At 50.5% G+C, this 25353-nt stretch overlaps 9 protein-coding genes across 9 annotated transcripts; 5 read left to right on the forward strand and 4 right to left on the reverse strand.

The window, feature by feature from the left end:
* Positions 1–316: 316 nt before the first annotated feature.
* MAA_02957 (uncharacterized protein) lies at positions 317–952 on the forward strand (the record flags this gene model as incomplete). The annotated part of the gene is made up of 1 exon (XM_007820955.1): positions 317–952. One exon carries the CDS (start codon positions 317–319, stop codon positions 950–952), a length of 636 nt encoding a protein of 211 aa, XP_007819146.1.
* Positions 953–1322: 370 nt separating this feature from the next.
* On the reverse strand, positions 1323–1770 carry MAA_02958 (vacuolar transporter chaperone 1; the record flags this gene model as incomplete). The annotated part of the gene is made up of 2 exons (XM_007820956.1): positions 1323–1681; positions 1737–1770. The coding sequence occupies 2 exons, from the start codon at positions 1768–1770 to the stop codon at positions 1323–1325; spliced, it is 393 nt and encodes a 130-aa protein (XP_007819147.1).
* Positions 1771–2559: 789 nt separating this feature from the next.
* On the forward strand, positions 2560–3269 carry MAA_02959 (Tctex-1; the record flags this gene model as incomplete). The annotated part of the gene is made up of 4 exons (XM_007820957.1): positions 2560–2571; positions 2643–2681; positions 2779–2853; positions 2925–3269. 4 exons carry the CDS (start codon positions 2560–2562, stop codon positions 3267–3269), a joined length of 471 nt encoding a protein of 156 aa, XP_007819148.1.
* A 3678-nt stretch (positions 3270–6947) lies between these two features.
* MAA_02960 (F-box domain-containing protein) lies at positions 6948–7892 on the forward strand (the record flags this gene model as incomplete). Its single annotated transcript, XM_007820958.1, has 1 exon — positions 6948–7892. One exon carries the CDS (start codon positions 6948–6950, stop codon positions 7890–7892), a length of 945 nt encoding a protein of 314 aa, XP_007819149.1.
* Positions 7893–8744: 852 nt separating this feature from the next.
* On the reverse strand, positions 8745–10092 carry MAA_02961 (glycosyltransferase family 31; the record flags this gene model as incomplete). Its single annotated transcript, XM_007820959.1, has 3 exons — positions 8745–9296; positions 9351–10007; positions 10090–10092. 3 exons carry the CDS (start codon positions 10090–10092, stop codon positions 8745–8747), a joined length of 1212 nt encoding a protein of 403 aa, XP_007819150.1.
* Positions 10093–11388: 1296 nt separating this feature from the next.
* Positions 11389–13504, reverse strand: MAA_02962 (Peptide-N4-(N-acetyl-beta-glucosaminyl)asparagine amidase A; the record flags this gene model as incomplete). The annotated part of the gene is made up of 2 exons (XM_007820960.2): positions 11389–13088; positions 13195–13504. 2 exons carry the CDS (start codon positions 13502–13504, stop codon positions 11389–11391), a joined length of 2010 nt encoding a protein of 669 aa, XP_007819151.2.
* An 846-nt stretch (positions 13505–14350) lies between these two features.
* On the reverse strand, positions 14351–16820 carry MAA_02963 (neutral ceramidase precursor; the record flags this gene model as incomplete). The annotated part of the gene is made up of 2 exons (XM_007820961.1): positions 14351–14927; positions 14980–16820. 2 exons carry the CDS (start codon positions 16818–16820, stop codon positions 14351–14353), a joined length of 2418 nt encoding a protein of 805 aa, XP_007819152.1.
* A 4113-nt stretch (positions 16821–20933) lies between these two features.
* Positions 20934–22247, forward strand: MAA_02964 (Sugar isomerase (SIS); the record flags this gene model as incomplete). The annotated part of the gene is made up of 1 exon (XM_007820962.1): positions 20934–22247. One exon carries the CDS (start codon positions 20934–20936, stop codon positions 22245–22247), a length of 1314 nt encoding a protein of 437 aa, XP_007819153.1.
* A 1633-nt stretch (positions 22248–23880) lies between these two features.
* MAA_11112 (nuclear envelope protein) lies at positions 23881–24495 on the forward strand (the record flags this gene model as incomplete). The annotated part of the gene is made up of 2 exons (XM_011413078.1): positions 23881–24291; positions 24352–24495. 2 exons carry the CDS (start codon positions 23881–23883, stop codon positions 24493–24495), a joined length of 555 nt encoding a protein of 184 aa, XP_011411380.1.
* Between the last annotated feature and the right edge of the window lie 858 nt (positions 24496–25353).

Consider the following 25353-nt stretch of genomic DNA (forward strand, 5'->3'; position numbering starts at 1 on the left):
AAAAGAGAGAGAGAGAGGGAGAGAGAAAGAGAAAGCAAACATCCACATCACCGTGATCACGTCAACAATTCTGTAGGCGTATTCTTTATCCCGTTGGCTGTCAGGTACTCCGGTACCTTGTGCTTGACTGCTCCAGGTGCCACTCCTCGTCTCTTTTCACCGTCTAATAAATGCGCTTCATCAGCTAAGCACACTTGGAGTATGTATGTATCTCGCAATCTTCCGCCCCACATTTATTCAATGCAACAGCCCAAGGTCAGCCAAGTTCAAAAAAGTTCATTTCACAACACAAGTGCCCACGCCGATTCAAGCAAATATGTCGCCCACGCCCTCAGAAGAGACCTCTGCCGCCTCTAAAAAACGCAAGGAACCGTCTTCTACAACTCAAACAGCTAAACGCGCTCGATCGCACCCTTCCCCTTCCGGCAATGCGTTAAAACCAGCCCTCATAGGGCCTCACGAAGCCATCATTGCCCAGCTCCAACCAAAATACAACGTCCTCGCCGCCTCTGTAATATCCTCAACACAGATCCAGAAGCGTGTCACGCAAGCTATTTCGCATCTTGGCTCTACATCAGACCTACCGTGTGTGGTGTTACTGCATGCGCGAACGGCAGAAGTGTGCAAGATGATTACCATCGTGGAGCAGTGCAAGAGGCTGCTAAGGGAGGAGGGGAAGGCATGCTTTCAATATAATGAAATGTTTGAACTGCCAGAGGCAAAGAGGAAGGATTTGATTGAGGAGACGGTTCTAGAAAGGAATCGTAAAGACGAGGACGAGGACGAGGATGAGGACGATTTTGAGACGATGGCGAGTCGGTTTGAAAGGGCGGTGATACCAGAACCATCAAAGCGCGTGACCATGTCCCTGAGGGTGTTCTTGAGTAAAAACGAGGTAATAGACCTGAAGGCTAGAAAGGGGGTTACTGTTCAGTCCCATGAGCCTGCATGATATTTGTCCTGCTGCAACGGCTCATGGTGATTTGAAGAGGCGGCTGGATTGGTCTCTATATGGAACGGCGTTATGGTGGCCTGGAGTGCTGCTTACGGCTTGGAGATATGCAAGATACCCAATTGGTTTGAGTGAGTTGACGCTAAATTCGAAATGGCATTTTTTACTGCAATGCCAAACATTTATACTACGTAAGTGGAAGACAACGCTGGATATCCAAGGCACGACCTCTCCACCCTTCAACCGTCGCCCATGTTCCTCTCCTCTTGTATCCCCTTTGCAGAGTGTCTTCATTCTTCATTACACATGTAAAATCTCCACCCCGATCCCACCACGACCCAGTTCTCGATGCGCACTCAGCCCATCGCGCCTAGTTGTGCTTCTGCTTGTTCGAGTGATCCGTGATACGCAGCACAAAGTTCACCACGACGGCCAACAACAAAATAATGGCCAGGAAAGTCGGGCCAAATCGGTCATCAAACCCGGCCTGACCCCTCATTCGTATTGACTTTGCTCTCCAATGGTACGTCACCAACGCATACAGCATGGTCAGCATGGCCACGCCGGTGAAGAGGAAGGCCGAAATGAAGGCCACGCGATCACCAAAGTTGAGCATTCCAATGGCCAAGGCGCCCAGGATGACGGTGAAGTTGAGCCATGACAGGAACGTTCGCTCGTTGGCGAAGAAGACTTTCGGTTCGACTCGGGTGGGCAGGGCGATGCGCTTGCCTGGTGCTGTTAGCATTGGCGGCGAGAACCATGGCCGCAGTAAGATTTGGCGTACCTTGGGAGGTCTGGAGAAGAGGTTGGGAAGACATTTCGGCGACGGCTTGTTGAGGGCAATTGAGTGGATTGCAGCGCTGTGGTAGTAGGTCGCTGCTGCTGCTGGTTCACTTGAAGCTGCGGCTCGGTCGAGATACTTGTCGCTTGGCTGACGCAGCGAGTCTGAATTGCCGAGCACCTTGCAGACTTTGTCGATTCTTCGCAGGTGGAAACTCGGTCCAGGGACAGAATCGATTGAGCAAGATGCGAAATTGGACGCGTTAGTTGAAAAAACTACTTCTCGCAGAGGGCTCTGGTGCGATTATCTGCTCCGGTTCTCATACTACTTTGGTTCAACCCCACCCGTGACAAACTGTTTTGGGGGAGCTCTTGTGTGCACGTGGGTAGGCTGGTTGGTTCGGAGTCACGTGTTGTTGCCCCGCGAAGCAAGGAGACTCCTGATGGGCCAAAGCGGGAAACCTGTCAGGGACAAGGGATATGGAAGTCAACGTTTGGCTGCGAGTTAAAAAATAGTTTGGGAACCAAGGGTAGTTGGGTAGGTTGATGAGAGTACAGGCGGTTCATTATTATCCAGGCATAGTTTTTTTAAAAAAAAAAAAAAAATTTTACAGTCGCTGTTTAGTTGAGATCTCTCTTGGCAATTCAATCTCCTAAAATACGGGCTATTTGGTTGGTCCAGATTTATTGGTTATCGCGCGGCTCTGGGTCCCCTTCCTACGGAGTACATCCTCTGATGTACACCACCAACCTATTGTTTATGTTTACGCCTCAACCTCGCTCCACCTGCATCGCTCCCTGATCAAACAACGCCACGAGCCATCAAGATGTCTACTCCTGTATGTGAGAACATTTGAGTCCTGATCTTGCCTCTTTCTCCTTTTGACATTTTACTGACCATCGGCTTCAGCCTATTCCTTTCAACCGCCTCAAGCAGATTGCTACCGATGTACGAACTTCTCCTCGATGGGCGAAACGGCCTGTTTCCTACCGCCCATCTTTATACAATTACATATAGATTGCTGGTTCTGACACATCCATATCAGGTCTGCAACAATGCGATCGGTAGCGCCGAGTTCTATGACCACGCAAAGACTGAGCAATGGAATTCTACCATCATCGTACGCTCCCCCGGGCCCAACCCACTCGCAGATGCATCACCAAGAAAAACAAACGATTAACACGCATCTAGAACTCTATGCTCAAGGCCGTCATCTCCGAGTCAACACCCCAAGGAGCTTCCGCGCCCTCATTCAAGTTCGCCTGCAACAGCACCATCGTGCAGCACCTCGTGCCCACATCCTCACTGAACAAGGCCCGCGGCGGCACCGAGACCAAAGAAGAGACGCCTCACATCTCGACGAGCTCCGAGGCTACTGCCACCGACGGCAAGCCCCACGTCGGCCGACGCGGCATGCACAGCGCTACCGGTGCGTACTGGGATGAGAAGAAGGACGGCATGTGGACCTTCAAGTATGACGGTGGTGAGGGCAAGGGCATGGACGTGGTTATTATGCTCATCTGGATTGGCATCTAGATGTCTACAAACTTGCATGGAAGATGATACGCTTAGAATCAAGCCCCGTGGGAACTGAAGAGGAGCTGGGCGGGCACCCTGCACTATTACGGCGTTTCGGGAGCAAAGATATGTAGTATTTGAGACTGTCTCTCCATTTATGCCCCGTCGCTGGTGATGTTTGCGAAATGTTGGATTAGGTAATAATACTGTCTGTAGTTGAGCATTAATGGAATACGAATATGTATAAACTATATGCCCTTCGGAAGTTGCTGTTTTGCTGTGTTTTCCTCTGTCATGTGCTCATTTAGCTTACGTATCGGTTGTTCGCGGAGCCATGAACTGACCCTTGACAGTGAAGATTTGGCAAAGTAATTACTGAAAGTGTATCTCTCTCTTTATATGACCGTCTCGTGCTACTTTTTTTTTTACCGATATTAGTGTTGAGCGACGACGATGACAGCAATGCGCAGCATCAGTAGCCATCACACTCTAGGGTAGCATTTGTGGATAAGAAGAAATTTGACAACCATATTGACATCGTAAAGTGTTCTCGACAGAATTGCCACGACAATTGATAATTTTTTGAGATATGGTGCTTTTTTGGGGAGCAGAAGGCATATTTTTAATTCTTTCATCAGGTCCTTAGTGATCTCATTGCATTGTCAATGGCACACGTTCCCTTTGCGACTGCAACCAGGAGCGGACTGAATAAGTGTTGATTGTCAAGTTGTTTCCCGTACCGCAAGTAGTACCTCAATGCAAATATACTTCTTGTAGCTTTCAACTATCAATATCACCACTGCAGAAACTATTGATGTTCTTAATTTCCCCGGGCGTTGATTAGGCTGCATCTATTAGCCCCTTCTTAGCATCCTTACAAACCAACTCGTGGTAAATTATCCGAGGAGCTATGTCCATGCCACTACGAGTCTACTTGACCATGCGTGTCAATTGCTGGTTGTTTGTCATAAAAGGAAATCAATTGAGTCGACGTCAGTTTCGTATTTCGTAAGCTGCAGCGAGTGAATTTGGGAAACGTGCCATTGCAACATTACTTGGAAGAGACCCGGCCCAAAAGCCCAGCAGTCGGCGGCTAATAACACAGCCACGGTTCACCGAGTGCCGACTTTTTCTAGAACCAAGGCTTGCATGGGCCGACCACAGCTACAACATGTCGAGTTGTAGGTGGCGTGCAATCGATAGACCCTGCGGGTGGCATCTCCCAGCAGATCGTCACAAATTCCTTCCAACAGATGATGTGGCATGATGTCTCCTCACCGACTTAATGAGAGAGCAGGTGAACGGACAGGGATTGGTTGGCAAATTTGGTTGGCGCTTGCGAAGCTCACGGATACACGAAGGCTTGCATACGGGATCTGGAAGCCAATCCGCGGCTGCAGCTAGTATATCAAGGTGGTATGTAGTAGTAGTGTTGGGTGATCTCTTTTGGCATCTGTAAGCAGACAATGCCATGTTGAGTCAGTCAATGCAGTCTGTTGCAGGGCAGTGAATATGGAGGGAACATTGAAGAGCTCATTCGATATTTCGGGCTGGTCGTTCTTGCCCTTGGGCAAGGCAGCTGGACCCTTCCTTCCCTCTATGGCCCATTCCACTGACAACATTGTCGCCTCCTCACAAGGCCCTTCTTCTTTGCATCAAGATCGATTTTCTTGCCAAATATGCACCCTTGTTTTCGCAACTGACTTTGCCACTAGGGTCTTTTCGACACTCCGCCAAGGGCCCTACGACCGGTGCTGTCATTGTCGCAGCTCACTGATAATGCTCCGCAATGATGCTCCTCTGCAGACGTAGGGGCCCTTCTGGCCCACGTCAGGGCCGTGGCCCCAGCGGCTTGTGGACGGCTTGTGGAGCATCATGGGGACAACGACCCCGTTGGCCGCCATCGGAGCCGCCTCGTTGGCTGACGAGGCCTTCAACAAACATCAGTTGCGGGAATACACACGGAGAAGGGCGCCTGAATTCAACACTCACCTTTGTTTGCGTCGTCAAGTCCGCCTTTGACGGCAAGATTTGCGTCCCTTCGTTGCTCTAGATGATCGAGCCGGCCCATGCAGCCATGCAGGCCGTTGAGCTGCAACTCTCTGCGGACATGGATCCATGGTACTCTTAGTGTCGGTTGAATCGGATTTTGACGCCACAGAGTCGGACCACCGAACAAATTCCAGTTGCATTGCCAGTGTTGGCATCAAGCACGCAACGCCGCACACCACACCACTAGGAACCCCTCCGGTACACCGCATCGCTCGCTGCATAGAAAAACATGGCGAAATGGTAAAGCTTGATGTCGGCTTGCCCTTGCAAGGGAACCCGCGTGTTGCCACTTTCTTTTTGCTGCAGAGTCGACAGTTCTCTGCATGCCTTTATCGTACGGATTATTCATCCGGGAAAGCCCTCTGGTCCCGTGCCTGCCGATCAAACAGCCACACACGCAATACTCGCCACATCCCTCTTCAGAGCCTCAATATCTTTAACGTTGGGCGATGCAAGTTTGGGAAACAGCCAAAGTATCGTGGTAGTATTCTGTCGTGGGGTATGGGAGGCGAATGACTCCGCAGTGACGTGAAGTGCGTTCATCTGGGGAAGGGAAAAGTCAATTAATTAATCATTTCCACAGGCTGTACTCCGTACCCCGAGAGAGAGAGCTCTGGGGGCAAGATGGAAAGGCAATGGCTGAACTCGCTCTATTGTAGCCACAGGACACCACGAGTAAGACATTTCGAAGACCCCACAAGTTCCATTGTTCCAGCACGCCCGGACAGCGAGACGCAACCAATTATAGAAGTGCGATCATGCGAACGGCTCCTGCTCTTCACCTTCTCGCATGCTGATCCAGTTTTTGGTCGAAGAGCCGCCGACGGCTGTCTAGGCGTGCGCCTGAAGAGTCTTCGTGAGGGAATCCTCGTCTGGTTCCTGTTCAAGAATTGAAAGTTGGGGGGCTTCGCGGCCTCGAATGATCAGTTGGCCGAGGCACCTCTGTACACACTGCGTACTCAGGAGGCTTGAGCCTCTTCTTTCTCTGAGCTCCGCCTTATGGGCAGCTCAAAATAGACAGACCTCTCAGTTGCGCTTAAACAAGCTCACTACTAGGAGTATATCACAACTGAACGACGACGCCGGGAGCAAAAGTGGCACATGGCCATGGGCTTTCGCCGAGTTGTCTGGGTGGCTCGGTCAGGCCAGGGGAAAATTTCCTAGGAGTTCCCACGATGTGGACGATGTGGGCACCGCGGCTCCATAATGCCAGACTCAAGCACACCACCCATCGCCGAGACCGACCGACCGCCTGTGTCCTTGATTACACCCCCGGTCCGAAGGCGTTGAAATAAAGTCCTCGTGGCCCTCCTTGCAGCTGGAGTAGTGTTGATGTCCTCCATGTCCATGCCTCTACTGCGATATTGACTGATCAACCTCCAAACAACGACTATCGTGGCTACCAAATTACCAATTATACTTTCACCCTCTCGGCAGCCAAAACTTTCGTGTCAAGGGACACTCAACGCCCTCCTTTGCCTCGCCCGTTAGACTGGTCACGCCACCAACGGCCGTACCGCTCGTAGTCGAAGCGAAAACGAGATACGAGCCGCAACGGCCTATGCTGCGCCGGTTGTGTCATTGAAATATCCAAGTCGGACTTTGCATATCGAAGTACCTGATACAACGACATTGCCGCTCGCAATGGTTCGACTCCTCGTTGACCCCGCCGTTTCGTCCAACGGCGGCGGCGCCTCCGCCCATGAACAAACAGATGGAGTCGCAGGTCCCAGTGCTGTGAACGACGAAGCCGGAACCATGTCACGGGAAGAACATGCCCAGCGAATGAAGGAAACAAGCATGAAGCGCAGCATGATGAGAGCACCGCGGAGAGGATGGTCCCTGACCGACTACCAAGGTGACCAGCACCAGTCCATGCCTCATTACCATCCTCACTACATCTCCCAAGTCAGTCGCCACGCACCTATTCCCGAAAATGCAGTTTTGCAGTCATCCATTGTCCGGCCTGATTCACCCGCGTCCTCGACCTTTTCTTCAGCATCTTCAACCGTTGGCCCCATGGTTCAACTGCCCCGTCGACCGAAAATGCCCCCTCCGCGCCGGTCACAGTCCGTGACAGATAAGGAACCAGAACCCAGTCATCAGCCTCGGCTTTCAGCAAATATGAATCTGCTCGATCTCCCCTCTGAACTGCACTATGCTCTGTTCGACTTCTTGGACCCTATCGACGGCGCCTGCCTGGGACTTGCCCATTCACGACTATACTCTTTCCACCTTCGCAAGAACGGCAGGGTTCCCCTCTCAAGCCGGTACTCTGGACCAAACGACATGGAATGGGCCTGGCGAGGTGCTGGCCCCCCTGTTCGCAGAGAAACCAGTGACCCGGATCCTTCGCCCACAGCGCTCGAGAGCCTCCGTGTCAAGGGCCAAGTGTACTGCCGAAAATGCGGCATCTCCCGGTGCGAACTCCACCGCCATCTCAAGGACTGGATGGGCAGTGAGTACGAGTATTGCGAAATTCGAAAGATGTATGGCCGGCCGGCGGACGAGGCTGCCAAGGCGTACTGCTACATGAGCTCGCCCAAGAATCCACATCGGTGCGGTCGTCACGGAGCAAGGAAGCTGTAAATTTTCTTGTTATATTGTTCATGTTGAGGTGCTATTTTGAGGAACGAATTGGGTCGGCATATACGAGGCCTCTGGCTGGTGCGATTTCGGGAGCGAGTTATTGAATAGCGATGTTGTGAGCGTGTTTGCATCATCAACGGCGGCAGCGTATTGTTTCAACTAGGATATCCGGCAAAGCGAATGGTGAAGACGGCGGTAGCGCGTGACGGGAGGGAGACATGTGCAAATAATATTCATACTCTGATAATAGACAAGAGACAAGTATACACGGTTGTTCGTACCATGAAAGGGCAAAGTGAACAATTCAAAGTGATATATAATGTCAATGTGATGTAGCGGCAAGGAATAGGGGGCCAATGTAGGAGTGGAATAGCTGCATCCTCAGCAAAGCCGAGAGACAAGCAGACAACGTGGCAGATACGGGCCTAAATAATGGAAACATGTATGCATGCTGCTTTCTACAATATGTTCCACCTCCTTTGGGCTACCTCGGCCCGGTCCGCCATGTGCGATTGAATGCTGTTTCAAACTGGTGCGGGAGAAGTCGCGCTTCGGGTGGGTTAGGGTTCATGTTGGACGGGGCTCCTTCACCAGTCGTGAAGTATCACATGAGTTTCCTCTTGTTTGCGTGTCCACTTGGATAATGCACATCATGTAACCATTATTAAGACCATCCTGCCTCATTTCCTTTTGTAATATGGTAAATAATGCACGCACCCCAACGCCAACCAGAACGTAGTTCCAGGTATGCTATTATATACATTCTTTGCCCCAAACCTAAACACAAAGAGAATGGAAAATGAAGCAATCCAACGCCAGGTACAACCTCGATGGATACTTCTTGTTCTCACTCTAGTGAGGAGTAACTGGTTCTATCCAGTCCAGCGCACAGTTCCCCATGGCATCAACCCAGTCGGCAATACCCTTGACGAACCAACCGCTCGTCACTACCTCCCCGTCTTTCCCTTCTTCTGCTTCTTGTATAGGCCCTCCTAGAGTAAAAGTCGGAGACGTAAAGCACACGCCGTTGTCGTATTTCCACTGAAAACACCTCCTATTCAACTTGAACAAGGTGTTCCGCTGGGCCTTCTCCTCGTACTTGGCGCGGACAAACTTGCCTCGTGACGTCTCGGTCAGAAGTGACGAGAAGTCAGAGTCAGCGATATCTAGGCCCTCAGCTTCGCAGACTTTGGCGCAAGCTGCTGCTGATCTGTGGGCGTACTTTTCGACAATGTTTTTTTCCGATTCTGGTTTTTGCTGGCTTTTAATCCAATCGGAGACTCGGTCTTGGTCATCGGGACCAATGTAGCAGGTACCACTGGAGAGATTGTCCCAGTTTTTGCGGTAATAGGCCATGTATGGTTCAAAAAATTGGTGATAGAGATGTCTGTATTGGATGAGGCTCTGATCAAGTGATTAGCTTCTGCGGAATGCCACTCCGTGTGAGATGCAACATACAGAGTCGTTTCTTGACTTTTCATATTCCCACAAATCGCTGATCTTCTGGGAAGTCATCGTTGCCATAGTAAAAACGGGCTGGCACCAATGGTTATGACCAAACGGCGCAGTGGTTGGATTCTCTCCATTGAACATTGGGTGCGCTTGTTTGACCCCAACGTTGGCCACTTCCAGGGCTTTTGCAAGGGCCAAGCCGCCATATTGAATTTCGTGAGCCAACTTGTCGTACGTTTCGGCTACGTCTGGAAATTTCTCCATCCAACGGCGAATTAAGCGCCCAGAGAGAACGAACCCACTACTGCCGTGCGCAAAGGCATAACCGTTGAGCATGACGGCACTTCCCACAAACGGGTCCCGATTTCGACGTGCCTTTTTGCGCAGCCAGTGAATCAGGTTGGGCCAGATGACATAGGTGTCATCCTCGATGAAGACATACCAATCGCGCCCGGGTCGAAGTTCCCACGCTCGAGCAACACTGTTGATGGTCATGTACTTTTCCAGCTCTGCCGCCATAATGGGGTCGTCCTGACACTGTTCCTGAGGACCAGAGCAGCCCATTTGGTCTTTATAGAAGCGAAATTCTTTATGTTGCATCTTGACATAATTTTCGACGCGGTCAAGCACATCATGAGCCCGATGACCAGCAATGTCTTGTTCCTGCACAACACGCATCAGACATAATACGCGCCCGCATGTAGTGTGTATTCATCCAACAGCCAGATAGGCAAAGTATACTCACCATGTCTGAAAAGACCAAAATATCGGGTAGGCATTGTAAATGAGTCAAAAAGTGCAGAGGAAGCCTTGAATAGGCATTCCCGGCCCTCGTTTTCAAAGACACGACAATTCCCTCAGCGCTGGGAAAGTCTCGGCATGGCGAATTGATAGTTGATTGAGGATGGCCAGCCTTGGCGACTAGCAAAGAATGCACTGGCCAGTATCGGGTATAAAAATTGGCTTCGCTGACGCCGTATAACTGTACCAATGGGCAAATTAATAGGATGACGAGGCATAGAGACAGGGCTGTCATGCGGCTGCGCAACCTCGTCGGGTTAGATGCCCAGAGCCCGAGACGGCGCAAGCCTAAACTCGCAGCCATCCTGAAGAGCCGGAAGAAAAGTTTCAAACTATCATGGATCGAAAACGGGCGGCATAGGCAGCAACACAGGGCTGATCAAATCTCGGGTCGAGGTAAGCCCAACAAGCGGCGTTCGATTGGAGCTGTGCCAACGGTACAGATCCCTCAAACGCCGCACGAGGTGCCAGCCTCCGTGTCGAACTGCCGGCCTTTATGGGAGGCCACGAAGAATACAGATGCCGAGCAAAGATGGCTTAACAAAGGCAACACCATGATGTGAGGGAGGAACAATAGGGGGTTCGGGGAAAGCGGATAGGAGCAGAGGCTGAGCAAAAAACCTCAGAAACCACCACACTGTGGTCAACCGATGTGGGGAGCACTTGCCTAGGAGTTGAATCTCGCGTGTTTTTCCCTTGTAGAATGTACGAGTTATCATATACTCTGTACCTGAAAACTGGTACTTGGGTCTTCATTGTACTAATATGGAGTGTGTTCCTGTTTAAAAGTACTCCCCACTGTATGTCCGAGTTCAAAGTGGCTGCAACGGCGCCACATCATCATAGTGGCGTCCTCACCACTAACCGGACGCCATCCCTGGTTCCTCGGCATCTTGGTTCCTGGCACTTTGTTTTCTTCTCTTTGTTCACCTATTGCGAAGCACTTTTCTCAATGGGCAACTGGGTGATGGTGATGGAGATTAGACTTTGTTTGGCCAACCGGTCAAATTTCCACATGGCTGGCCAGCAATTCTGAAGACGACAACTCAGGAACTTTATACCCATGTTTTGGTATGTGGGGGGCCTTACCTACTTAAGTACCTATAGGTAGACAACCAATCACTAAGTCAACAGGCTCTAGTTGACTTACACATTGGATCAATAGCAACTGGAACTGGCTTAAAGATGTTAGTCGCTCACATTAACCAACTTGTCACACCGTTTCACCATCTATGTACATTCTTTAGTCCTTTTCATTACCATGGAGAACTGCCTCCTTCGCCCACTGAATACCAATCTTCGTACCTGGCCTCTTCCCTCCAATTAACCTGGCAGCATATTCATTACTCTCAATTGGTTGCTGTGGCGGTCCCTGTGGTTTGGTTTTTGGTAGGTCCTTCCCAAATACCCACACGTTATCCAACGTCGTTGTCTCGTTATTCACCATCACCTCCCGCGAGTACAAACTCTGAGCATCCGCGAAGCCTATACCATCCCCGTTTGCAAGGGTCTTGGCACCAAAGCTATAAGTCTGGCGTGTGCTTCCAAAACCACTGGATCCGCCATCTTTCTTCTTAAAAAAGAAGGCTCTGCCCTTTTTGGTCGTCTGAATTACGGACCCGGATACTCGGCCGGTGATCCGGGCAAGAAAAGGCTCTAAACCATTGGAGAAGACTGTGTTGCCTGTGACGGCAAGTTGCATTATTTGAGTGAGGTTGGTGTCTAAGGTGTAGGTATAGTTGTCATCGGGTGCTGTTTGGACAAGGCGTACTTGCATTGGGTAAGAATAGCCAGCGTAGTAGTACGAGGCCGAGTCTTTCGTTGCTCTGTCCTCTCCCTCGTACGATGCATTAACTTGTTGAACATTGCCGGCTTCTAGCATATAGCCCGTGTTTTGCATGGCGAAGCGCTGAGACCAGGCGGAATCGAATGTTTTGCCGCCGGTATGCTTAATCTTGGACTTGATTTGCAGGGTGCGAGAAATCGTTTGATCATACCGAAGAGACTTATTATGGACGGCCAATTCGTGTGGATTGTAGTTGGACTTGCTTACAATCACTTTTGGCGGGCATCCCGAGGTGATGGCATCCTTTTTGTCGAGCCAGAGAAAGATTTTGCCAGAAAGTAGCCAGTATCTGTTTACCACAGCGTCATCTGCACCAACCACCTCCAAGCCAAACGTATGGTCTTTTCCGTTGCACAAAACACCAAGCCAAGGCGTAATGTCGATTTCTTGCTCCCTTAGGTCGAAAGCCTGCGGCCCAACCACGGGTCTGTGTAAAGGAGGTGAGATGCCTCCTGTAAAGACGACTGGATACGGCCACGACAAGCCCGCAAGTTGGCCATCAATTCGCAGTCGAACCTCGCGGAACGAACTTTTGCCGAGCAGCGTCATTCCTTCCCAGTTGTTGATCGCATCCTCAGGAACATTTATCCACCAAAACTCCTCATCAGATTGGCCAGTGGCCGCAATCGACAAGACAGCACGCTTTATGTTTCGGGGCAGTGTGATTGACTTTTCTGCCTTTTCATCAGGGTAAGTGAATGCACTTCCTTTTCCAGAGGCTCCGTTCCCAGCTGAAAAAGGCACAATTTCATCAGCTGGCGGCGCAGCAGGCCCAGTCAAGTTTTGGTCTTGTATAAATGTGGCTGTAAGCGTGGTGTTGAAAGAGCCCGTATAGTTGCTATTAATAAGATTACCAAGATCAAATATGAGCTTCTGAGGACGTTTCCATATTGAGAGGTATGTCGTCATGTCTTTCCAATACGTCCATGAGATCCCTGGGTGAGCTTTGGGCTCTGCGGTCGAAGTTCGCCAGACTTCCGTATCGCCCAGCCACATGATGGCCAAACGATCAAATTGATGTCCCTCTGAAACGACGGTAAAGTTCATAATGACCCTATTAAAGGGACATTTTGTCTCGTCAGGCGGCGTATAGTCGGCTGGACATAGTAGGGACAAAGTCAGCCGGTATTCATTTGGTGTGAAGGCAAACCCCAATTTATCAGAATACCAAGACTGGACTGATCACGGGCGTCTTCTACTTACAAACAAATGGCTGCCCATAACTATTCCCAAAAACGTGATCCATCAACTGGATCTTGCACGCCTTGGGTGGCACACTTCCAGGATAGCTATCCAGAATTTCATTACCATCAACAATACCATCAGAAGACAAGACGGGATTCGTCACTTCAAAACACTGCAATGGCTCATCAGGATATCCAGCGGCCGCTCTCGAATCCAGCAACCCCTTCTGATTCGGCGCGTCCATGACGTCGCGGCCACCTCTAAGTGTCGCGGACGCCATCGCCAAAGCTTGCGCCACGAGGGGCGCGAGCCACAACAGGTGCCTCATGGTTCCCTGTGTGTAATGTCGTGACGTCTGTTAGTTCCTCGCTTTGTCGCCCGCCCCTTGGTCCAGCTTAAACACTTGGTAGATTAAGCAGACGAACCTTGCACAAAGAGGCGAGTGCGGGAGATGGTAGCTTAAATTGGCTAGAAGTTGCATGTGGGAGGAGAGGGGGCAACCAATCTACCTATTTACCTAGGTAGTTGCTCGAGCAAGTGCTCGAGCACCTTACTCCGTATGCGAGCATTTAAAACGGGAAGGTGAGACCTGCAGGACCGCAACGAACATGCCAGACTCCATACAGAGTACCTAGGTAAGTAATTGCCTTTCATATGACCAGGTATGCAACTAGTTGACCCTTCCAATCAGAATTCCGTATGCAATCAGCGAGTCTTTCGTACACCTCTAACCAAGTTGGGCGCCCAGGGACTTGTGTAGGTGAAGTCGCAAGAGAAGGACGGTCTATTGATCGTCAAGGGTCCGGATTGCTCAGAGAACTGCAATCAGTGTTAAATTGGTCCATTCCCCGCTGCCCTTGTGCGGGAGAAATCACATAGCTTCGGTTCAGCCCCAGTGGCGTGTGTGCCCGGGAATTAATACCCAGCTAGAACCCATATCTGACTGAATACCCGAGTCAAGTGTTTGAATTGATGAATTATTCTTATATTTCTTCTTTAAACGATAGCCAATCAAGTATATGTAGTCTACCATTTAGCATGCAGGCCATGGCATATGCTCCCAGCGCCATTCTTGAATGCATAGATAAGCTTGTTACATATTGCATATGTCAAGGAAAAAATGCATAAATATGACGACCCAAACTCCGTCTCCGCTACACAGGATATTATGCTGTTACACAACGCTAAATGCAGAGCTCACTCCTTCAATCGCTGACAACTTCCCTCGTATCGATTTCGAATCACCATAGTATCGTAGTCTGTATTCCCCTACAGGGGCATCATTTTCAATTTCCCATTTGATGTCAACTTCGCTTAAGCCGAGTATCTTGCTCGTCCGTCGCCAATAGAAGCTGAGTCCCCAGTCCGAGTCATCTCGAACTTGTTGCCATGGCGAATTTGCTGATGGACGATACTCAACCGCAGCATATGTCTGTTCAAGGCGCAGATTGTTGCGAGGATTGGCTCCGACGAAGGACGCCGAGACTTTCTCGCCCCTTCTGTACCTAGAATTGGCAACATTATTTACTACGTCTCCAAAATTCTTGGGCCATGGTGTCCTATCGAAGAGAACACCAATTATGAAGCTGATAGACCGTCCGCTATTGTCTGGTGGGTATTTGTTCTTTGCGCGGTGCTCACGACTTGAACTGTTGGATCGGAGATATTTTATCGACGCAACTGTGCGCTCTATGTACGCATCAAGTGTATGTGGTCCATAGAGTGTAGAGGCACCTTCGTAGCGTTGAATGCTATGCATGGTCAGCAGGGTTTACAGAAAGCGGCCTAAGGCGAAGTACTGACTTATATTCCTCTTGTGTCGAAATGTAATGAGTATAGCTGTTGCTTGGCGCTCCAAGGACCACCAAAGGGTCTTGGCCGTCTAGTTCGTTTGGCAATGCCCGGATACTCTGTTTTGCTACAGCCTCCTTCCACCGTCGTCCGGCCATCGTTGTTGCTTCGCCCGGGCTGACGATTATAAAAAGTTGACCTACTCTGAATGTCTGGATATCAACCACGTTGGGAGTCCACGCGTATGGCTGACTGACCTCGCCGACGTCAAGAATGATGGACTTGGGGTGCTGGCAAGCAACCTGCTCTTTGCTAGGTGACTTGAGGAGCCAAGTAATAAGTCTCCAAATGAACCTCGCATTCGAAGCAGAGGAGGCGTGTTGCACAAGATCGTAATGACCAGGCTCGTCCCACGTTCCGGCTCCAAAGCCGTACCCAAGCGCTGCCGGGCATGTTTGCGCCTCTGATCCGTTGGGCAATGTAAACTTATAAAAGGACATGTCGTGGAATCTGTGGATCGCCTTAACACCCGTTCCCTGGATATTCGGCGCCTGGTCATTCAGAGAATTGTAAATGCTTATCGCGCCTTCGTGTTGTAGCCGAGCAATCTCGAAGCATGACGCAGCTCCGTAGTCGTTCCTTCCGAACTTTGGTCCTCTGGCACGGCACCGGTTGCTCTTTCCATCACTACATGCGCTCGTTTTGAAATCGCACTGCTGGCCAGTTCCATCTTCGCACCAAGCACCTAAAGTATTTGGGCTCGCATCACCCATATTTGCCTGCGAGAAGCCTGCCACAAAACCATCCGCCTCCCGTCCATTCCCCTTTACCTGCTTCTCAAACAAATCCGCCGCGAGACCCTTATTATCCCCTGTAATAAGGGTGTTATTGGCTTGCATGGAGGTGCCATGTGTGGGAAACCAGGTGAGCACTCCGATATTTTTTTTGTCCGAAGCTCGCTGGAACTTGAGCAAGGTCATGTCCTTTTCAACGGACCCGTCGTCTTCCGAGCTGATGTTGTATTTGGCCCGTTCTTCTTCCGGATTAGCTAGATAGGCAAACAAACTGCGATTAATATTTGCACTCATAATCTTCGTTTTACCCACGCTTAAGTGTCCTGGAGCAAGACTCTCGTGTGCTCGTCGAATGGATAAAATGCACCCTTCGACAATTGCCCGGTAGCTCTGTTGGTCAAATCCCATACTCGGAATTTGAGGCAGCAGGTAGTTCAACCACGCCCCCGGCCCGGAGTGGGAGTGCGTTGCCGTAACAGCAACATTATCCTGGCCATACATAGAATACCGAGAGCCTAGTGCTTCTAACCCCCGAAGGATTCCATATCGAACAGCGGTGTCACCAGATTGGATATCCAGAACCAGATAGACGAAGCGGTCCTCCGGGTTATTCATATCCCCGACAATAAAAGCTCGCGAATATAGTCGTTGCCGCAGACCGCGTCCAATCTGAGCAAAATCTGCATAACCCATCATGTTGATTTCAACTACTGGTCCAGTAATATCAGCCTTGCCGACTCCAAGGAGATACTGGTCTTTGGGCCAGTCGCCATTTGGTAGGCTTTCTGACGCCCATTTATTCCCGGGCCTTGCCACGTTGTCAGATCCGCCATAGAGTGAAGCATACGCCGCAGATGTCGATAGTACTGCGGTTGCCGCGAGGCCGGATGCCCGAAACAGAGTAACACAGAAAGCACCCGCCACGACAAGTAAAACCATCAAATTTCGACCACAGAGCCGCTGTCGTCGTCGAGTGGAGGGTGTCTCACGCGGCTCCTGTGGCGCTGGAGGGGGCCAATGACCGCCTAATTTCTCTGTACCATGATTGGGTGAGGCCATCATGAGCTAGGAAGCAGAGGACTGACAGGGACTCGACGACGGTCGCGTACTGGCGAAAGTGCAAGGGAAGCAGAAATCAAGAAGATTCCAAAAAGCTCCGACACGAGCCTAGGTGTCGACTACCCAAGCTGCATGGCAGGTAGAAGTGGCGTGGGAGAAGATGAAGGAGAGGAAAAGTTCGAGAACAGAGGGAAGCCTGTTTCGTCTGGAGGTTGCGCCTGCTATTTTCTAGCTAGGTATGTCGTGTGTCATGAGGCTTGTCATGGACGTGGCCGTCCATGTCGCACCTTTTAGCTCGTTTCGCTTCCGTTCCCGGCTGTACCGAGGCGTCGTCAGGCACAAGGCTAGACGTGTCGACCACGAAATGGCCCGAAACGACCCCAATGGGTTGGGCAACAGCCACTGACGGACGGGCTCCATGTCACCTTACGTGGCCCACCTGAGCGATGATACAAGACTCGAGTCTGGTGCTCCGGGTGTGTGGGCTCGCCTTATTGAGCTGGGTCCCTCCTCTAATCCCTGGAACTTGAGCATACGAGGCCGGCGATGCACCTTGAGGGGCGGTTGGATTCTAAATCCATGCAAAGAAACTCACGGCGATAGCCCGCTGTTGTTGCTGGCGTCGGTGCTGCTCCAAGGAGTCTTCCACGGGACAAAGAGGCACCGTCCTCCAAATGTTTGTTTCCGACCAGTGTAAGCCCTTGCGCCTGCGACACTACCAGTCTCAAAATCTCACTTCATCCAGGTAAGGTCACTCGTGAAGCTTCAACGCCACAGAAAACAAGAAACCGACTGCATGTAAGATCCATGACCCGTGCTGACACCAGATCCAGCAGCACAAATCCCCAGATGCCCCGCAATTCGTCCCCGCCGAGGAATAAATGGAAGGGAAGCTTCCCTTGATGTCTACACGCAGGTGGCTATATGCTGAGCAAACGAGATATTACCAAAAGTTCCCCTTAGCTTTCCACGGGAGCCAGTGGCTGGTGCTCCGTGTCCGAGGCAAATTTGTGCACCATTGCAAATGCGGACGCGATTTGCGATTGACATGTATGTACGGAGTACAGAGTACTACAATTACTACTTTCAATTATCGCGCATCCCTTTAAGCGTGCGTAGGTGCCAGTTGTGTAACTGGTCCACTTTTCCGCGAGATTCAACTAGTAGTACTCCGTACTACGGAGTACCTCTTTGGCAGTGAGGTTAGCTTCTTATACGTTTTATTGAAATATAACTTTTTATATATAGTTTTTTTTATAATAATGATTCTGTGTGACTTAAGTATCTTTAAATCTAGTCTTTTTTAATTATTTAGAATTCTTATTCATTAGAAAACTGGCACCTGCGCGCGGTTGAAGGGATGTATTGTGCGCTAGACAGATCCGCATGCAGCCAATATATGCACTGCCGCTACGAATGTGAGTGAGCAAAGTTCAACCGTCCCTGGTTGGGCTTTTACCGTATTGAGCACTGATTGGAAAACAATATTTGCCAGGTATTTCATAACATGTCCCTCGGGATAGAGCCAGAGACGTATGCTTATCTGATTTTCCTCTGGAAATAAACTCTTGATTGGACATCACGACGCCGACGCGTAGTACTCTGTATGTGGAACACAAACTTATTTCATCGCGACGAGAGAATCTGAAGCTGCAGCCAATAGCTTAAATCACCAGGCATTCCCAGTCTTCCGGTGACGATGCTTATTTTTTCTTTCCATTACAAAGAAATGAGCGAGATGTTTTGCTAACTGTGTCTCAGAGGTCATAGTTGGAACTTGCAGGAGCTGGCCAAGGACGGGAAGTTTAGAGGATATTACCCGGGCTTTGGTTTTACGACAGCATCTTTCGCAGGGGTACTGAACTTTCCGTTCGTTGGGTGCCTTTTCAACGTCAGTCCCGTTCCTGATCATGACTTGACGGGCATTCTAATTTTGTGCTGCATTCTCCAGGAGACACCATCATTGTAGCATTAACATCAGTAATCTCATCGGCAGAAGAGGCGAAAACGTTATCAAAAAGCAGGCGATTAGATAACCAGTGACGCAGAGGCCCTCCGTTGTGTCTAAGTCTAACAGTGGCATGACTCAAACAGCGCAATTGTAACAAATCCAGGGAGAGGATTCGGATAGAAGGGAGGACCTATCGTCACGGGGCAGATCTACTTTACACGCAGCACTGGCCTAGATGGTTCACTTGACCGATTGATGTGAGCTACAAAGCCTATCGCGAGGCTTTCATAGCATTCGGAACAATAACGATGAGATTTTGGGTTCTCCCGGTTAATCAATCAGGATGATTGCAATTCGAGACCGCCGCTGATACATTGAAGCTATGGCTAACAACGATAAAAGATAGGAGACGTGGTATCGCGTTCTGGGTTTCGAGAGTATAAAGCATGCTGTTGTCAATTAGGTATGTGCTGTGATAAGGATTCTAGCAATCTGTGGGTAGTGAGTGGAGTGATACATAGCCACTGTTGGTTGATGACCCTTTTGAATTATCACAGGATTCAGGTTATGATCAATCATTCCATAGCTATTTCACGATTAGGACTGGGGAAAAAAATATCAGGCATTGATCGAAACGAACCGTAACCCATGCCGGCTAATATCCGCCTGGCTCACGCTGATCAAGGGAATTCAGAAGTTGGCGGCAACGGTTGGTATCAAACCAAAGATGAATCAGATTACTCACTTGTGCAAGCTTCCACCGGGTGGATGTTTCTCAGCCCAAGCGCCACACAGGCATCAATTTCGTTGATTCCATGGCTTTGCGGAGTAGAATCAAAAGTCAATTGGAAAGAGGAGGGAGATTGATGGCTCCTTCCTGGTCAATGTGAGTGCACGTGGGGGGCAGGGGCATTTTGACACGGTCAACGGCACGTTGGCCGCCTCATCTCCTCAAAAATCCAGAGGGCACCTGGAGGCATTGAATCATTTGAATGCCCTTCCACCACACCTTTTCCCTTGACGTTCACAGTCTATCAACGCTGTTCCTTCACATTGACACCCACTCAGCCACGCCTGCCCCGTTATCGATGCTCACCAGTAACACTCGTAGTAGACTAAAAAGCACGGCAGATCCTCCGACCGATGGCGTGACGCCGCTACATCCAAGTTGGTCCAAGCCCGATCCAAATCTTGTGAGCTGACGCCATCGATGATTGCATCGGGTGCGGTCCAAGGGTGCTGATACAGTCGACGACCTCACAGCGGCTCCTGCTATGTGATGCCCTTCCATTTTCCAGATGGTGTCGTCCCCAAAACTGAGGACAGGTCGGGGCATGCATGCCATGGAATCGTGACCATAAGGCGAAGCAGGCCGCAGCAGCAATGCAGGTACCATGGACGAGTCAATGACGCTCGAATATTGTTTCTCCATGATGCGCGCTAGTTTCGAAACGCATGAAGAAGCGGCTTAACGTGCATTATCAGACACATGGAAAGTGAGGCCGAGCCGACGCCACTATCGTTTTTTTCGGCTCTCCGAGTGCTTTGGACCAATCATAGCACACGATAGGCCGCAGGACCCTCCAGGCCAAGCACTTTTTTTCAACACGTAATTGACTCGGTCGGTACCCCGAGATCAAGGGCCGTCATGGTCAAGTTAAAGATGCAACGTGGAAGTGCACAGAAGACTGGAACTCTTTCCTGTCAAGCATAGTTTGCATGTTGAGTTGCCACGGCACTCCCTCAAATTCGGCGTCTCCCTGCGATTCCGTTGCGACAGACTCGCTGTTCTAGAGAGAGAGGCGGCTCTGCAAACCGTCGATTTGTAAGCGCCATTTCTTGCAATACATACATACCCCGTCGGCACGGCGCAACAGGATCCGAATGAGGCCAACCAGTCGCTCTCCATTTTGAGCCTCGTTGGCTCTGGGTTTGAGTCTGCGGGTGGCATTGAGAAACAAGAAGAGATCAGGATTGTTTGCGCACTTGACGATTTACAAATATCTTGGCTTAGCCTAGCGTTGTAACCTCGTACGGATTTCCTTTTCTGCGACAACACATGAGCATAGAACGGGCGTGAACAGGAAGTTTGGGGTTTCTCAAGCCATCAGCCACACTTTCTGTCGTCCCAACGCGGGGGTCCGTCGCCTCAAACCGTCAACATGACCGAAAACTGCCACGCAGAACGCCGGCCCATCCAGACCAGTGCCGTGATAGTACTTGGCGCAAGACAAAGACCAGCTCTTCCACCGCCATCCCCACCAACACCGTGTGCCTCGCCATCAGACCAAGCCCTAGTCGATCCAACAGAACCATTCAGCCTAGAAGATCAGGAGCGGGAGAGGCAGCATGAACAGCAGTCTGCTCAAAACGGCTATCAACAATGCCCTCAGGAATCGCCGTCCAAGGAAAGCCGTCTCCGCCGCGGCTTACACGTCTTGAACACGGAAGCACTAGCATTGGCTGCCCTGACCAAATTGTATGAAACAGACTCAACGGCCCGCGAAGGGTTTGACAAAGCTGTCCAGGTGATTACACGCCAAGCTTTGACCAGCGGAAAGCTCATTGTGATTGGTGTCGGGAAGTCTGGCCATATTGGCAAGAAACTCGTCGCCACGTTGCAAAGTCTAGATATACGCGCCGTCTTCCTGCATCCAACCGAGGCATTGCATGGAGACTTGGGTATAATTGACGCCCACGACACACTACTCTTCATCACCTTCTCCGGAAAGACACAGGAACTGATGCTGATGCTGCCACACTTGGACGACGCATTGCCAACCATCCTGCTCACGTCCCATACTCACCGTGATACGTGCGAATTCATCAAGCGGCGTCCGAGGACTATCCTGTTACCGGCCCCGATCCCTGAAAGCGAGCAGGCATCCTTTGGGGTTTCTGCACCATCGACATCGACAACCGCCGCACTGGCACTCGGTGACGCATTAGCAATCACCGTTGCCAACGAGATTCACCATAATGTGTCTGCAGCATTCGCAAAGAATCACCCAGGGGGTGCCATTGGTGCCGCAGCGGCGACGACCGCGAAACCGCCCCAGATACTGGGACACATTTGCGTCCCAATAGCGGATATCCCTTCACTTGAAGGACTCGAACTGTCGTCAAAGGCCACAGGCATTGATCTTCTCCGGGCAGGATTCGGCTCCAAGTCCGGCTGGATAAGAATGGAGGACAAGGTTGCGGCGCCCAGTAGAATAAGGAAGATTAGCAACACTGGTATGAACCAGACCGTTGGGGAGTTGCCAAACATGTTCGTATCCCGCCACGACATGATTGTCATGTCGTCCGACACGACAATCCACCAAGCGGGCAACATGATCCGGACGGCCCGACGAGACGACGCTGAAGATATCTCTTGCGTAACAGAATCCATTGTTTGTGTCACGGACGGCGATAACGTCATTGGGATGGTGGAAGCATGCCATCTTCTCGAGGTTTCACAACATCAGCAGTAACCGCTCTGGTTTGTCATGCGCGCATAAAAGCTGATGAAGAAAACTCGACGCTTTTTTTTTTTTTTTTGGGAGACTTTTTTTATTCTTAGTGGTTACATATTCGACAGCTTTTGCATTTTCGTTTGGCAGGACAGCTGGCCCTTTTGAGAGGGGCGGAGGTTCGTTTCGTGCATGGACAATGCACTTCGCATGCATGCATTGCGGAGGAAAGATTAGATGCTAGGGTGAAATAACATTTTGAACCACAAAACCGTGGCAATAGAAGCAGAAGGACAGGGGACATGGCAATATATTGAAGCTACGAAGAAGATTTGTGATTGGACATGATGAATTCAGCTGCCATGCAGGCCCGTCGCCCAACTGCCACATTTGTAACGAGGTCTCGTCAGAAGACTGCGCCGGACCAAATTTCTTCGGTTCCTTTGCAAGCACGCTATTTACTATAGCTAGTCTTCTCCGTTCCGACCTGGCGAGAAATATATTGGTACCAGCGGATCCAAAGTCGGTGGCCGTCTACAGATGAGAAACCCGGTGCATGCTCCGTGCTGGGGGACAACGGAGGAGCTTCCTCAATAACTGGGTAGTTCACGGAGTACTACCTCGGTGGTTCACGGCGGTTGTTGGATATCCCAAGCCACGCCCTGTGTAATTCTGCAATTGGCCTCAATCAAAGCGCACGCCAAAGGCTTCGCGTTACCCCGGTCCGAGTGTGCAAGTGCGTCCAGGGATTAGAGCCGTCTCTGTCATAAATGACAGCGAAACCTGTCGGGCCTGTTAGTTGTAGTCATTCATGTTACACCAGCGCCTTGGTAATTCGATTGTTAGGTTACATTGCGAGCACTTGGCTAGCCCGTACGCCAAACCGTCACTTTATTCCGGTGGTGCAATCGGCCTTGGCTTGTGATACTTGATGCATGTAGGCTAGGCTCTCTCCTTTTTTCTGGCCCGATTTTACGGCTTGACGCCGGGTTGGGAATGGATCCAAATACTAGGTCAAAAGCCTGATGCTATTTGGAATGTATGCTGAGCCCTCGGTATGGAATTGTATGAAGCCGTATACTGGTTGCTGTCTCAGCTTTTTTTCTGTCTGGTAAGAATCCTCAATGTAACGAATCGACTTTTACAGCTGCACGTTTCCACGCCTTGGCAATCTTGCATTGGGTCTCCACCCCACACGCCACACGCCCGTTGGTACTGCGAAAGGTTGAAAAAAAAAAAAACGAGTTCGAAGTTTCGGCATTGTCACTCGAGGCACGCGACTGGGCCATGTGACCACTTGCCGCTTCCATCCAGCCTCAAATTTGCACACTAGAAGTAATAAGCCTCCCGGCGAGCTGTCCAGTGGAGATGTGGAGACTGGCTCCGGGGTCAGTATTCCGCACATGGTACGGAGTGCTAGTAGTACTACTCCGTGGAAAACAAAAATCTTTCATCAGGCATCTTGATCAAGATTATCGACCTGCAATAAGCCGTCCTTGTACCCGGACACTCCTCTTCCGGCTCTCTGTTCCTCGGTGACTGAGATGGACATCGCCAGCGGAGTTACGGCCAACTTTTTTGGTGACGGGCTTGAACCGGAACCTGCCAGCCTGTCAAAAGTCATGCGCCTTTGCATGCTGTGTTACTACACGCAATGCCCGTCGGAAGAAGTTCATTTAAGGAAACTTCTCACGCGACACATGCCGCCGCCGCCGATTTGGATGGACGTCTAGAGGCCGGGCTCCCGCTCAGTTGGTTTCTTGTCCGTCTTTACTCGTTCTCTTCGCCCGCGCAGCTGTTGGCAGGTGGGTATGAGAAACCTAGTTGGGTTGGGGAGGACGGCATGCGAACGTTGTCACGGTACTGGTGGATTCGAGCCAGTGCGATACTCCGTACGCGGCCGTTCAAAAAGGCCATGCATCAACGAGGCGATCTAGACCTCATCTTCGAACCACTTGGTCTACGCTTCTATAATCCGGAGAAGCGGCTGCTTCCTCGGCCCCTCTCCGGCGTGGTGATTTATCCTCAACAGGCAATGTACTTTAGCGGCCTACAGGAGTTGCTGGTAGGTAGGTCTGATATGAGACTTCCCAGCGTATAGTAGTAGATTGGATGTGGACATCAGGATACTCTGCACTTCTATCTTCAAGTGGCGAGTTATCCCGAGACGGGACAGATGTCGCGAGGCGCAGGATCAACATTCGGCAAGTTCCCTTTGGCCCCGGCTGAAGTTTTGGAGCCAGTCACTTTCCGGGAGAGTGGCGTATAGAGTGTGCTCCGATTCCCATCCTGGGGGCGCTTCTTTCGCCGGCTATTGGTATACTGAAGTTTCAATGTTTCCATCACTCTCGTGTGTAACTGATGACTCGCGGTTATCAGCCCAGAAAGCAATAGTGGCTAGCTCCAGGCGTGCAGCAATTTGGGTGGTGGATATAAGGCATGCTGAGCGGCTTGTTAAAAACGCCAATCGCCTGACAAACTAACGACATAATTGGTGGCCTCTCGTACATAGGTCCCAAGGTTCGATAGTCGAATCAGGACTGGTGCAGAGACAAAGCATCGGTGTTCACAGACACACAACAGACTGCCGTAACTGTGGCGGCTGAACTAACCGGTTCAGCCATTGGTTGAGGTGTCGTACTTCACCAACATTGTTACGACATCTCTCCTGAAGCGTCAAAGTCGTGGTGCCAGATTTGACAGGTCTCATGCAAAGGCAAGAGTAGGGGTTCTTGGTGGAGGGTATCCCACATAAATGGGCCATGGCCCCTTTGCCAAGCAATCGTCGTTGATCTCGATATGCTGTATGAAGGGTCTTCAGGATTCATTCGACGGATCTTGTCGTCCATGGAGATGTCATGGCTTCGAACTCTCTCTCCTCTTAAACAAAGAAAAAGAGTGAAGAAAATAAATAGAAAAGAAAAGCAAAGAAGAAAGAGTAATATGTAGATATGTCCCGGAAACTAATTATCCTGGCGAGTCTTTATGATATGTATATTGCGTAATGCTGTCGCGCACGGGGGCCAAGCCAAGCCACTGGCTGAGTCCGGGGAATACATACCTCGGACCGAAGACATCGGTTCAACACCAGAGGAAGCTACGAGAAATCTAGAGGATGTGTGGTCAC

Source organism: Metarhizium robertsii (genome assembly GCF_000187425.2).
Source record: "Metarhizium robertsii ARSEF 23 chromosome Unknown MAA_Scf_4, whole genome shotgun sequence".
NCBI lineage: Eukaryota > Fungi > Ascomycota > Sordariomycetes > Hypocreales > Clavicipitaceae > Metarhizium > Metarhizium robertsii.